The 15,009-nt window shown below is 34.8% G+C and overlaps 2 protein-coding genes across 2 annotated transcripts; both read left to right on the forward strand.

Moving 5' to 3' along the window:
• The first annotated feature begins 708 nt into the window (after positions 1-708).
• LOC109003989 (microtubule-associated protein 70-1-like) lies at positions 709-7,234 on the forward strand. Its single transcript, XM_018982338.2, has 11 exons — positions 709-1,267; positions 1,366-1,451; positions 2,173-2,238; positions 2,332-2,502; positions 2,671-2,841; positions 2,934-3,089; positions 3,206-3,352; positions 3,470-3,541; positions 3,633-4,175; positions 4,291-4,478; positions 6,550-7,234. The coding sequence occupies exons 1-11, from the start codon at positions 1,009-1,011 to the stop codon at positions 6,587-6,589; spliced, it is 1,899 nt and encodes a 632-aa protein (XP_018837883.1). The 5' UTR covers positions 709-1,008; the 3' UTR covers positions 6,590-7,234.
• A 3,575-nt stretch (positions 7,235-10,809) lies between these two features.
• Positions 10,810-12,867, forward strand: LOC109003939. Its single transcript, XM_018982289.1, has 2 exons — positions 10,810-11,252; positions 12,096-12,867. Exons 1-2 carry the CDS (start codon positions 10,810-10,812, stop codon positions 12,865-12,867), a joined length of 1,215 nt encoding a protein of 404 aa, XP_018837834.1.
• Positions 12,868-15,009: the final 2,142 nt, after the last annotated feature.

Here is a 15,009-nt window from a genome sequence, read left to right on the forward strand (position 1 = left end):
CCCAATGACACCTTTGACTTCGACTGAAAAATTAAAATCCCACTCTAATTTTATTTTATCAAAATAGAAACGGAATTGAAAGGAAATCGAAACACAATTTGATTTGAAATTGAATTTTGGGATTTTCACTCCCTATGTAATTGCTTGAAGATGAAAAATCGACTGCATTGAATTAGGCAAAGTGATTTGAACCAAGTTTTAGAGTCAAATTTACTTGTAACTGTAGATGGAGTAAGTATTAAGTTTATTTTTTGGAACACATCTTTTAATATTTTCTCATAAAACTATCTCATATTTTTTTCTCTAATTTTAGATGGGTTTAATTAAATAATTGTAGTTATTAGCATTAAAAGATTATTGAAAATGTGATTTTTTAACTAATAATTTAATTAGAATATAATTACTAATTAATATATAATCGATAAAATGATAAAATATGATAAAATTAAATAATTAAAAAATTAAAAAAATATTATTTTATTATTATATAATGAATAAATAAACAATCTAATAAAAAAATTTGACAAAATTGATAAAGATAAATTTATATCATATTAAGCTAAATCTTGATTTCGCTTTGACTATTTTGAGACTTGAGACTGATCTAATCTATAGTAGCGGAGTTTTCAAATTAAATTTATTTATTTCCCAGAGCCATCGGATCCGGGTTAAAGTTAAAACTCCCCTAACTAAATGCGCTACTCCGATTAACAGCAAAGCGTCCCTCTGTCTCTCTCAAGTGTACTGACACACTCCTAGAGCGAGAAACAGTAACCAGAGCCACAGTCAGATTTAAATCACAGTATCTTTAGAGAGAGACATACAAAAAAAGCTCTCTCTCTGTGTGACCATTTTCAATCCCACAAGCACTGTCCTTGCATCTACGTAAATATACATCTCTATCATTTTATATATACATCCGATTCGAAACCCTAGCTTTTGGATCCTGAGAACGAGGTGCATTTTGATGTGAGATACGTAGGTAGTGTGGAATCGGTCAGATCAGCTATGGTGGAGGTGTACGAAGGAGGAACAGTGGCTCCTGAGACGGCGGCGCCGGAGGAGAGCAATGGCAGTGCCGAGCCGACGCACGCTCCGACTCCACCGGCGCCGCTGACGGTGTCGGGATCGTTCAAGGATGGTAAGAGCTCGTCGCGGAGGAGGGCGTCGGTGAGGCCCAGCCTGGACGCGGACGAGTTCTTTAACCTGCTTCACGGGTCGGATCCGGTCAAGGTCGAGCTCAATCGGCTCGAGAACGAAGTCCGAGGTGCGGAATGCGGCTCGATCCGCTGCGTTTCAAGCTGATTTGGAAGAGATGCGTGTTGATGTATTTCTTTTATTGGTGTTTTTGTTGGTATTGTGCAGACAAGGACCGGGAGTTGGGAGAGGCCCAGGCGGAGATCAAGGCTTTGAGGTTATCTGAACGACTTAGAGAAAAGGCCGTCGAAGAGGTCATTTCTATTTTTCTCATATTATCTTGGTTTTTTTGTTTTTGTTTTTGTTTTTTTCTGCTCGTTCTTATTGTTAGATGAGATTTTTTTTTTGTTCATTCGTGGTTGTTCTCTTTCCCATGCGCATTAAAAATTACGCCAATGTATCTTCAATTTATATGGATTCTTAATGATAAGAAACACTTATAATAGGGGTTTGAAGCCCATGGAGGATCTCGGTTTTTGTTTGATTAAATTGGTGTTATTTTATTTTCGAATTAGTTTTTTTTCTTTTATTTGGAAATGCAGATCACAGGAATTGTATAAGAAGGCATTCGTAGAAAAGAAAACTGCAAAAGAAATTTCCAAAACCTCAATTTTTAGTGCAGATAATGTGTCCGTTGTTCTTCTAATGCTCATCGTGCTTTTCTTTTCGTCCCATGTCACTTGACTTATTTTTTTCCAACAGCCTAATATCTCACTTCACTTTCCCTGAGTTTTTTGCTGGCTTTATGGTTGTGATAATTCTAGATTGCTTGTTGGTATTGATAGAGTTGAATGTTTTGTATTGAACCATTTTCGAGGCAAGTGAAAGTATTCTAGTTTTACATTTTCTAGAATATTGGACTCTCTTAATTTCGACAAACATAATATACTTGATCAGGCATTCTAGTCTTTATTACCTTTTTCTGTTGAGATGAATACTGACTTTGTTTTCCTTTGCATTTTGATCACTCTGTAGCTCACTGAAGAACTGTCAAAGGTTGAGGAGAAGCTGAAGTTAACAGAATCTCTTCTAGAAAGCAGAGTATTGCTCAAAGCCTCTTTCTATATTGCTGTGGTGATTTGATTCCTGTTTCAAGATGCTCTATTTATTCTACCAAAAACAAATGTTTTGCAGAATCTTGAAATTAAGAAAATCAACGACGAGAAGAAGGCTTCCATGGCAGCTCAGTTTGCTGCTGAAGCCACTCTTCGAAGGGTTCATGCTGCTCAAAAAGATGATGATATGCCTCCAATTGAAGCCATTCTTGCCCCTCTGGAGGCTGAGCTCAAGATTGCTAAACAGGAGGCATGTGCTGTCGTTACAAACTATAATGATACTTTAAAATGTCGCCAGGAAAAAAGATTGAACTATAAATTTTTCTTTTTTCTATCACTATAAGAACAAAATAAAAAAGTGAATCAATTACAGGTAATATGAGCTTTGCCATTGATTAGTCACCTTGATTTCTGACAGATTGCAAAACTTCAAGATGATAACAAAGCATTAGACCGTCTTACAAAATCAAAAGAAGCAGCTTTAATTGAAGCTGAGAGGACAGTTCAGGTTGCCCTGGCAAAGGCGTCTTTGGTGGATGATCTCCAAAATAAAAACCAGGAACTAATGAAGCAGATAGAAATATGCCAGGTAAATAAAATTTTGTATGCTGTTCTTTTTACCCAAGGATCTTGGGAAGTGTAATATTAGAATGGACTTTAATCTCTACTTGGGTGTGCTAGGAAGAAAATAAAATCTTGGACAAAATGCATAGACAGAAGGTTGCAGAAGTTGAAAAGCTTACTCAAACTGTTCGGGAGTTGGAAGAGGCTGTTCTTGCTGGTGGTGCGGCTGCAAATGCTGTGAGGGATTATCAGAGAAAAGTTCAGGAGATGAATGTAATGTGCCTAACATAGTAGAATGCTCAATGCTGGAAGTTGCATATGTTTACCCATAATCTTCCTCTAGCAGATGCATTCCTTGAAATTCTGAGGGTTTTATTTTTGTTCCTCAGGAGGAAAGGAAAACACTTGACCGGGAGCTGGCCCGTGCAAAGGTTACTGCTAATAGAGTGGCTGTAGTGGTTGCAAATGAGTGGAAGGATGCTAATGACAAAGTGATGCCTGTGAAGCAATGGCTTGAAGAACGAAGATTCTTGCAGGTAAATGTTGACTTTTGTTTCTTTCTGATTTGATACTGAGCTCTTATGATATGCTTTCTTTGAAACACCTCTTTGTACTTTCCATCGTCTAATTATTACCAAATTATGTTGTTACAGGGAGAAATGCAGCAACTACGGGACAAGCTTGCTGTAACTGAGAGAACGGCAAAGTCTGAAGCACAGTTGAAAGTAATAATCTGGTTTTTATAGTTATTGCTGTTTATTTGTGCCATTGTTTTCTTTGTTGGTGAATATTGAGTTTTTTTCTTTATTTATTTAGGAAAAATATCATTTACGACTAAAAGTGCTAGAGGAGAGTTTGAGAGGATCATCTAGTAGTAATCCTCGGAGTACACCAGAGGGACGAAGCATAAGCAATGGGTCTTCTCGTCGACAGTCCCTGGGTGGAGCTGATAACATCTCAAGATTAACCTCCAATGGCTATTTATCAAAGAGAACACCAGCCTCTCAGTTTAGATCCTCTTCTTTGTCCTCTAGCAGCAATGCAGTATTGAAGCATGCTAAAGGCACTTCAAAATCATTTGATGGTGGCTCAAGGTCTTTGGAAAGGAGTAAGATTATTTTAAATGGGACAAGCCCCAGCCATTCATTCAACCAATCTTGTGAGGGAACAAAGGATGGTGAGGCAAATAGTAACTGGAAAGAAAGTTTGGATGAGAAGCCAAATGAGTTCCAGATGGTGGATACAGAGGATGGTGTCCCAGGGGTTTTGTATGATTTACTGCAAAAAGAGGTCATAATTTTGAGGAAAGCTGGCCATGAGAAAGATCAAAGCCTGAAAGACAAGGATGATGCTATTGAGGTTAATTTCTTATATCGACTGTTATAGGGTTGTATAATTATAATTGCCTTTGGTAGCTGATCAAAAAATAATAAATGCCTCTGGTTAATATTAAGTTTTGGTTGGTGCTTTTCAGATGTTAGCTAAGAAGGTAGAGACACTGACCAAGGCAATGGAAGTCGAAGCAAAGAAGATGAGAAGAGAAGTAGCTGCCATGGAAAAGGAGGTAGCTGCCATGCGAGTAGAAAAAGAACATGAGAATCGGGCAAAGAGGTTTGGTAATGCAAAGGGCCCTGTCACCAGTGCTCAGCTGCTTTCTGCAAGGTACTTTATATCTTTTTCACCTCAATCCTCCTGCTAAATTATTTGTATCAATTACACATTGCAATGCTGTGACATGCATCTGTTGTTTGTTGATTGTTAGATGAGCAGCCAATATATTGCTTGCTCCCACATCAGTTATGCATGTTGATCTTGAGGTTTTTGTGGTGCACCAAATCTTCAAATTTCATCCTTTGTTTCTATTCTCAAGTTGAATTTATTTTAATCAATTCTGGGCATATACGTTTTACCTATTATGAGTAAGATTTGCCTTAATATCAAAACCCTTTCAAATTTTAATGTCCTGTTGGTATGCCTTCCCAAGTGTTGCTCATTGTATTCAATTTAAGTTTACTCCTATGAAAACATTCATAAGCTTTAGTCCGCATAAATTCACAGTAAGGTGTGGACTCTCATTTGCACTTTTAAATACATTTTTCATTTGTAATTGAGTATTATTTCCATTAAATGAAACTTAACACAAACTTACCATGTTAATTAGACTAAAAACAATATAAAAAGACAGAAGCTTGAGCAACCTCAGTTGACAGTTGCATTTGATGTAGAAACTAAGATAATTCAACTCTTTCTAATGGGGCCTTAATTTTTTTTTTTTTTATAAGTTAAAACTTTATTAAGCACAATGTAATAGGCACTAGTACATAGTTCATAATGGGGCCTTAATTTTAAAGTGCACATTTTTGTTCCCTTGAGTTTAGCCTATGTTTGATTTTGGTTCCTGAAATTTGAAAAGTTCATGTTGTCCTCAAGTAATTTAAAAGATAGAATGCCTTTTTTTTTTTTTGTCCGTCGGCCATAATTCAAATACACACTTGGCTGACAAGGCTGATGTGATATGGTTATAATATAATGTGGCATGTACAGTTCACTTACAATCTCTCCCTCTTAAATTTCCGACATCCTCGTTACACTCCTCCGTCGTAGGTTGCACGGCTCAAAATCCACATTTCTGGTTGGGATAGGCTCTGATACCATTTGTAATGCCTCAATGGAAGGCCAAACCACATAGTCAAAAAGATTTGTCAATGATACAATTGAAGTCTCATTGGAACCTTATAAAGAGTAAGAGCTTCTCCTTCCACAATGTGGGATCCTATACACTACCTACCATTATTCTTATCATATGGGGTACCTACCTACCCTTAACCCATACACCTTATTCCTTGTAGTTATACATTCCTCACATGCACAACAGACACATATGTCATGGATAAACATGTCCAGATAGGTACACACTCCACAGGTATGCACAAGATCCCCTATAATTAGCATTCTATGAATTGAAAACGTTGTGTAGTCAACAATTTTTAAGGAATTATCGTGGCTTGATAGTTTAATACACTCACATATCATATTTAATATCCGACATCAAATGTCATAATGGTTGTATTTATATATATAAGAATCCAGTGGTTTTAAAGACTGAGTCACAGCTACATGTTAAAAAAAAAAAAAAAACTAGAGGCTCAATTCTTAAAGAGAATTAGGTTAAGAAGTTCATTTTAGTGATAATATGGTAATACATTTACTTAAAAATTTTAAGTAAAACAATACTATGACTAGTTAAATGTACGGCATATATACACAAGCTTGACAATGATTTATAAGGAAGAGCATATGTTGAGGGTACAAAAGTGATTAATGACTCGTAGCATAATATGCATAGCATTTTCTGGCACTAAATTATCGATCGACTGTGAGAATAAATTTAACTTACAGTAAATCCTTTCCTGTATGAATTGACACAGACCTTTTACATCCTTTATCCAAGGGCAGTGCAAAAGTTTTCAGTCTATGGCTTCGTGGGGTTGGCATTGCTTTATTCCAACTTTATGAAATTCTACCTGTTTTGAGTACATAGTTCAGATCTGTTTGGTGGCATTGGCTTATTTGTTAAAGACGCTTGTATAAAAAATTATTAATGTATAAAAATAATCTAAAGCTCTTTTATTTCCCCCAGTAATAAGAGGACAATGACCCTAAAATAATGGGTCACTGATTGTTATCTTTGTTGAACTTATTATAAGTTGATCGAGTCCTTGAACTTGTGCAGAAACGTGACACGAGGGGGGTTGACACGCAGCACCCAATGACAAGGAATCCTTATTGCAGTCCTGCAGTAAATCTGGATAGGCCTTGCTCTTTTTTTTTATTTGTGTTTCTAAATGTCCCCGTCTTTTGTGATCGACTATATGTAATCGGCATGCTGACGGTCAGACACGTCTCTCTACATTCACTGAAGTTGGCAAAGAGAAGAAAATCCGAGGGACAAGAATGTGATGAAGAAATCAGTGTGCTGCTGACGTAGATTGTAATTCCACTGCTTAGGGATCGGTAAAAAGAGAAAACAAATGGGAGATAATTGACTTTGGGCTAACATTTTGTCAGGTTTTCTTTGTCTGAGTGGCCAGTCTGGTGGTTGTATAGGTAGTGTATTGTTTTTTCTTTTTCGTTTTCTTTTTCTTTCAGTCTATATTTGTATTCGGTGCCTAGTGTGATTGTTCTTGGGTTCAGGTTTGTTAATATTTTTGTAATCAGATCAAGATCCTCAGATCTTCTATGTTTGTGTTTTTCATTTGTAGTTCTCTTGTTGGTTATAAATCTCTGGTAGAATAATCCCGGAAAAGTAGCGGTTCTTGATTTGTTTTATGTCGCAATCATACAAAACAGTAATATGCTGCCTTTTGATTTTTACCGATTTTGTTCCTATATTCCGGACAGAATCTTGTCTTTTTTATAGCCTGTGACAAAATAAATACTAATGTTATTGTGTATGCTCTCCATTAATGATTAAAGTCATTTTCTTATTGCCAAATTATGACAGGAAATCTTAACCCCTATGATGTGAATCAATGCAATTAAAAAGGCATTTCCTAGATCAAGTCATGCGACCCAAATGGAAGTGACAGAAGAGGCACTTTGGCGTCGATAAATGCAAGAATCATTCTTCTCAAAGCTCGTCCTCGGCGTGGTCGATATTTACGTCGTTTTGAATCTTGATTTGTTTGCAATCAATCCTTGCAGACTAGTTGTGTTTAAGGTGAAGAGTAATTAATGCTAGGCTGCCGTCCAGCGGTTGTGCTGCTTAGGCAAAATTCATATATTTTATTTTTTTTTATTTTTTCATTTCATATTTTTTAATATTTTTATAAAAAAAAAAAATTAATATATTAATAATCACTTTCTTAATTAGTAATTAAAAAAAATTAAATACATGAACGATCAAAATGAGAGGGCAAAGTAGTAATATTCTTAAGGTGAATGCATCTGTGTTTGACTTTAAATTATAGGGACTGTTCGGGACTAATGGAATTTGGGCTGTTTTATTTTCGAAAAAATAGGTGCTGCAACCATAAATAGAATTTTTAAAAATAAATTAATAAATTGACATTATTTTTTAGATTTATTTTATAATAAAAATAATTTTATAATATGATGTAAAACATAAAATCATGTGAGTATATTTTTATAAAAGCTATTTTTATGGATGAAACATTTCTATATAGGAAAAGGAAAAAAAAAAAAAAGAGATACCATATAGGCTTATAGCCCATTTCCCGAAGAGCCCTACCCAAAATATAAATATGCAATGACAAAATTATATGTAATAAAACTATATAAGTAATTAAAATTTCTTTCTATTATGAATACAGTATTTATAAATAACAATCAGTTGTATTTACTAAATCATATAAAAAAGAGTGTTGATAAAAACACTACTCTTTTATAGACTTATTTTAATCATTTTAAATAGGCGATGTTTTAGTAAAATGATATTAATTTTATGATTATTTTATAAAAATATCCTTGATTTAAAAAAAATATATAAAAAGTCATATAATTCCGTTCGTACCTCTTTTAACATTATGATTTCAATGGTGTTATTGTGATGGGCCATGCTAGAGGGCCAGTAGAGGCACAGAAGAAATCCACCCAAGACTTTCTACCGTTATTGTAAAAAAAAAAAAAAAAAAACAAATCTGTTTTTTCTAAATATTTTTAGATTCTTTAAATATTTTAAAAAAAATATAAATTCATTAAAAAATTAATTCCTTATTATTAAATAAAAAAATAAAAAATACAAAATAAAAAACAATTCAATACAAAATTTCAATAGTGATTTTGATGGAAGTATTCTTTTCTATCGTGATTATTGTCTTCTTTCACACATATTGAAATCCATATTAGAAAAACAGTTCAAAGCCATGCTTCCTATTGTCTACGTGGCCACTTACCACCGAGGTCTTCAGAAACAGTTCTTTTACAGGTACACACGGGGTTGGGTACATGGAGGAACCGACTGACGTGGCACACGTCAGTCGATATATTATTTAAAAAAAAAAAAGATGAAAAACACAACATGAGAGCATTGGCATTGGATTAGCCCAATACCTTTTCATTTTTAAATTTAACAAATATCATCTATATTTACTCCACATTGAATTAGCTAAATTATTTTCATCCAAACTATAAGTTACAGTAAATCTATTCTTATTTTCAAATATAAAAAGAACTATAGCAAGTCTAAAAGTATTTTTTTAGATTATTATATTATAGATATAAAATTTTTATTCATATGAGATTTTATCATCTATATACATGTGAGATTATTATATTATAGATTGTTAGATTGTGAAAATAAAATGAATATGATTTGTTGGAGGTTATTGAAGATTATGAAAATAAAATAAAAATTAATTAAAAAATATAAAAAATAAAAAATAATAATATTTTATTATTATAGAGAGTGTGATGACTAATTCAATGTAGATTTCAAGTTTTGAATGATTAACTAAAGGTGAAAAAGCTACATATTAGTTAAAATTTGAAAAATAGGATGGCCAACTCAATGCTAATGCTCTGAGAGGGAAGTTCGGAAATGAAATTGCAAAAGCAGAGTAGAACCTATGTGAAACACTGAAAGCCACCGAATCCACAAAAATCTTATTGTTGGCATTGTTCTATTTAGGTGTTGTTGTCGTCTTCGTGGGAAGCCACTGAAAGCCAAATCCCGTCGTTGGTGTTGTTGTGGGTCGACGTCATTGGCGTCATTGTGGGTAGGCAGTCAAATCAAGCCATTGAATTTGCCCGAACTGGTGGTCGGCGTTATGGGTAGCCAAACAGGTCTGGTTTGTGAGTTTGGGGGTCTGGTTCGTTTTGGGTAGCCACTGATTATTGTTTTCCTGGTTGGTACTTCAGTGTGGTTTTTTTCCTAGTTAGTATTGTTTATCTTTAATGTGAGTTTGCTCTTCAAAAATTAGCTCGTTTGTATTTTTGCCTAAGAAACAAATGTTATAGGTACATGGGTTTACAGATCCTCATAGCATGAAGAAAGATATGGGTTTAAAGCTAGATCCTCATATTCTCCATTCAAGTTTATTAGTTTGTTATAGCAGTTCATAGCATCTTGGAACAATAAATTGGGGATAAGTAGAGTAGAGATGAACTGAGGCATTTTGACGTTGTAGTGGCTTCGACCAAATAAATCTTGCTATATTTTGAGGTGTATTTGTGTAGCATACCTTAAAATGTTCTTGTTTTAAATTGTGAGAGATTGGAGTGATCTTTTAACAAATGCAATTTGGTTTTATGCATCTTGATTAGAAATTGTGCCCAGCATATGTGATATCTTCTTCTTCTTCTCTTCTTTTTTTTTTTTTTTTTTTTTAGCTTTATCATTTGGGTCTAGAAATTGTTATTGTTTTATATTTTTGCTTTATCATTGTTTTCATGGTGAGTGGCTATTTGTTTCCTTCCTTAGTTATCTTTTCTTTATTGAAAAATGAGAATATGGGATAAGGACATACCATCAACTTGTCCAAACTTCACAATGCACGGTTACTATGGACCAATTCCTGTGGGGTCACCTGCTTTGTTGCCATATCCAGATGGCTACCAATATCCAAGCTACATTCGAGTGGTGATGTAACTGTATTCTTGTAATTTTTTTTTTAAGTTTGGTTTTTTTAAAAAAATATTAATGTCATAGATTTTTTTTTTCTTTTTGCAGAATGCTAGTTACTTGACTCCTCTCATGACTACAAGCTCCGCTACGAGCATAAGAATTGGTGTAGAGGAAACATCCGAGTATAGGGAAACTGATATTCTATGTACCTCCTCTAGAGTTGAAGATGGAGACGAAGATAGATCAGATTCACAAGAAACTGAGGATGGCACTGCTAGAACATCTTAGTTAGAGGATGAAGTTGGTGGTAATACGATTGAGGTGCCAAAGTCGGGGATGTAGTTTAATTCTTTTGAAGAAATAATGAGTTATTATAAGTAGTATGCCAAGAAATGCGTGTTTGGAGTGATGACAAGAAGGATTAAGAAGGGAGAGGATGGTAATATTAGATATGCCACCCTTGGTTGTGCCCATGGTGGGAATGCCCGTAATAGGACGTTGAATGTTTCCAGACCGCGACCAACAGGAAAGATAGAATGTAAGGCAAAGATTAATGCCTTAAAAGTTGACAAAAAGTTTAGGTTGACAACAATTAATAATATCCATAACCACGACCTTAGTCCAACTAAATCTCGTTTCTTCCGATGTAATAGAGAAGTTAGTGACTCCGTAAAAAGAGTCCTAAATACAAACGATTTGGTTGACATTCGGATGAATAAGAGCTTCGGATCTCTTGTCGTTGGTGCGGGTGGATTCGAGAACCTTCCATTTTTAGAAAATGATTGTCGAAATTATATCAACAAGGAAAGACATCTGCGACTTGGGAAAGGTGGTGCTGAAGCGCTTCGAGAGTATTTCTTAAGGATAGTACAAAAATCCCGAATTCTTTGCATTGATGGATTTAGATGATGACGGGAGGTTAAAGAATGTATTTCGATGATGACCCCAGTAGTAGGGCAGCATATCAGTATTTCAGTGATGTAATCTCTAATGAATAGATATGGGATGCCCTTTGCTCCAATTGTTTACGTAAATCACCACGGCCAGTCCATTCTATTGGGTACATGATTGATATCCAGAGATGATACGAAGACGTTTGTCTTGTTATTCCAGCCCTGGTTGCAGTGTATGGATGGTGTAGCTCTGAGAGCTATTATCACAGATCAGGACAGGGTGATGAAAAATGCGATTGTCATTGTATTTCCAAAAAGTCGACATCGATTTTGTTTATAGCATATACTGAAAAAAGTCCTTAAAAAGCTTAACTTCCATGCTTCGTACAAAGATGGGATGAAAACGGGATTGATGAAATGTATGTATGACACCCAAAGTGTTGAAGAGTTTGAACAGAGTTGGAATCAGTTAATCACCACGTACAACTTGCATGAGAATGCTTGGCTGCAAAGTTTATATGCCGAGGGTGAACATTAGGTACCAATATTCTTGAAAGACTTATTTTGTGCTGGAATGAATACAACTTAGTGGAGCGAGAGCATGAATACATTTTTTTATGATTATGTTCATGCTAAGACAAACTTGAAAGAGTTTGTTGACAAGTTTAATAGCGCTTTGAGAAAGAAAATTGAGAATGAAACTGCCGTAGACTTCCACTCATTTAGTGTTACAATTCCATGTATATCTAGATCACCAATTGAAAAAAGATTTTCAGTTTTGTACACGAATGCTAAATTCAGGAAAGTTCAACAGCAAATTACCGGCATTATTGATATGGATCCAAAGTTACTTAAGAATGATGGTGCAGTAAAGACCTATCGCATAGATGATGAAGTTTGTGTGGAAGAATTCACTAAGCCGGTTATACACTATGTAGACTTTAGTGAGGAAGATACAATTGCAAAGTCTTCATGTGGGTTATTTCAGATGATGGGGATATTGTGTAGGCACATTTTGGCAGTATTCAAATGTAACGAGGTAAAATTTGTGCCAAATAGATACATTTTAGAGCGATGGAGGAAGGATATCAGAAGGAGATACATGTTAATCCACAGCAGTTTTGACGCTGGGGATCAGCGGGTAGATGCTAACCGATATTCAAGTTTATTGAATATCTATTATAAGATGATTACTCTTGCAGCAAGTTCGAAAAAGCATACTAAGGATGCAACATATAAGTTATTTGCAATGATTGACTTATATGGTGACAATCAAGATCCCCTATCGATGACGGTCACGGATTCCAATGTTGGTTGTATGGCAAATGACACAATTATATGTGGTAGTTCAAAGAAAGTATTCAGTCCACTAGCTGTGAAAGGGAAAGGCAGGCCCCCATTGTTAAGGAGAGCATCGGGGATGGAGAAATGCATGCGAAACGTTAAAACGAAGACGAAGAGAGCACCAATGAAGGGGAAGCGCAAACATGTGGACTTTTTTTTACTTTACATGTTTATTTATAATTTAGTGACTGCCGGGATTGACAAATGTGTTTTGTTTTATGTTATTTGATTATTAGCGAGATGGAGGAGATACACCACCCGTGGCGACTTGTAGGAATTTATTTGCCACTTCACAAGTATAAGAAATCTTAAATAATTACATATTTTTCTAGTAATATCGATATCACAATCTTAAATTACTATTATCTGTTATAGATGCAATTTGGATTGGAACAATCACAACCGATGCAACTTGGGATGTATGAGCTTTCACCAGTGCAACTTGGGTTCGATGAGTGCCACAATTGGCACTATGAGAGTTTAATTTTGATATTTAGAATATTTATGTGTATTGAATGTATTTGGAACAAATTATTTATGAGGTAGTATAATTCATGGACACATGGCAGATTTGTGTTTTTGGAACAAATGACTACATTATTTTGGATGTTATGATCATTTCTTTTCTTGGAATGAATTTTCTGGCAATTTCTTGGAATGAGTTGACATGTTATTCTGACCATGCTTTTTTCATTCATAATAGAAGTTGAGTTACCTAGTTTTGGGATTGATCAATAACACACTGACTTCGGGTTATAAATGAAAGACATAAACAAGATTCCATAAATAGGGGTACATAATCTGGAATTTCGCCAGTACCAAATCATAACATTGACTTCGGGTTAGACAATAACTGTTGACAAGATTAGGCTAGTATCAAATCTTGAATTTTGCACATATAACATTACACAAACTTCTCAATACATACAAAAACTTGTCAATACCATACTTGTCAATACATACAATGACCTTAGACAAACTTGTCAATACATAGTAACATACAATGAAAAACAGGTCCCAGTTACTGCCAATTACTAAGTAACATGACACAACAACTGAAAAAACTTAATAAACCCAGAGTAGTGTTTGGGAACGTCTTATTTCAGCTTCTTGATCTCGAAGCTCCATCTCTCTCTTCTTGATCTCATCCGCACTCTTAAGAACCTCAATCTTCATCTTCTTGATATCGTCGAGTATCTTCTCGATGTATTTTTCCTTCCTTAACAATTCATTGTTTCTTTCATGAAGTTGGAGCTCACTCTCTTGATTACTATTTGCCCACTTGAAAAACGAACAGTATGGTAATCCCTAATTATTTTATACATATATAAAAATGTTACATGTACAATATATTAATAATTTTTCACAAAAAATGTTAGATATACAAACAATGTACTTACCTATGTGTTGTGCTTTGGACACCCTAAGAAGGTCTAGGATTTATTCTAGTTTTTGAGTATTTCAGTGTGGATGCGACCTCACAAAAGCATAATGGTTGACTCAAAGTATGTTTAGCAGAAGATGTAGAAGACAATGATGATGATGACATTCTAGCTTGAACAAAAATCACAATCATAAAAATAAAAAATCATTGGAATATTCTGTTTTGTGGCACACAAATGCCAACATTTTTACTCAATATACATGGCAGAAACAGCCCAATCACACACACACACACCCCTTAGACATTAAAACGTTATGCCACAACAGATGCCACAACATAGTGTATTGTATCTGCTATAACAATATCACCCATGCATGAAATATATATTCAGAGTTTATCATACAAGTTATGCCACAACCCATACCAATTTAATTACTCCCACAACAGGAAATATATATATTATCTGTTGCCCATTGTGACTTATAAAAAATAAAAATAAAAAGATAGGTTGCCTATTGTTTTAGACTCCATATGGGAACCTCCACCAGTCTAGTATGCTCCCACCGAGACTGCTACCAACAACATATTTGAAACCACCAACTTGTTGGTTTCAGCCCAAGCATTGTCACAAGCATTTTTTTGCATTCTAAAAGATATTATGCATTTTGACATAGGAATCATATCAGTTCTATCACTTAACAGAATCAAATATACTCCGGTTAGCCAATAGTCTCACTTTCCAAATGTCCTGAATTCACCACTGGGCCTTGTCAACAAGATATGTTGAACATATTGTAAGGAAAAAGTACAAGCATTTTCAGCTAACATTAGTCAAATTATACTAAGAAAATACGACATTTTAACTACAATTTGCAAGGGGAAGTAGGTTCAACACAAAATCCGCAATCCAACATGACAGTATTCAGCAACTCTAAAATTCGAGAGCTCTTCGTGGTTAGTTGAGTTTTTTAGGGAGAAAAATCTGCA

Source organism: Juglans regia, chromosome 13 (assembly GCF_001411555.2).
Source record: "Juglans regia cultivar Chandler chromosome 13, Walnut 2.0, whole genome shotgun sequence".
Classification (NCBI taxonomy): domain Eukaryota; kingdom Viridiplantae; phylum Streptophyta; class Magnoliopsida; order Fagales; family Juglandaceae; genus Juglans; species Juglans regia.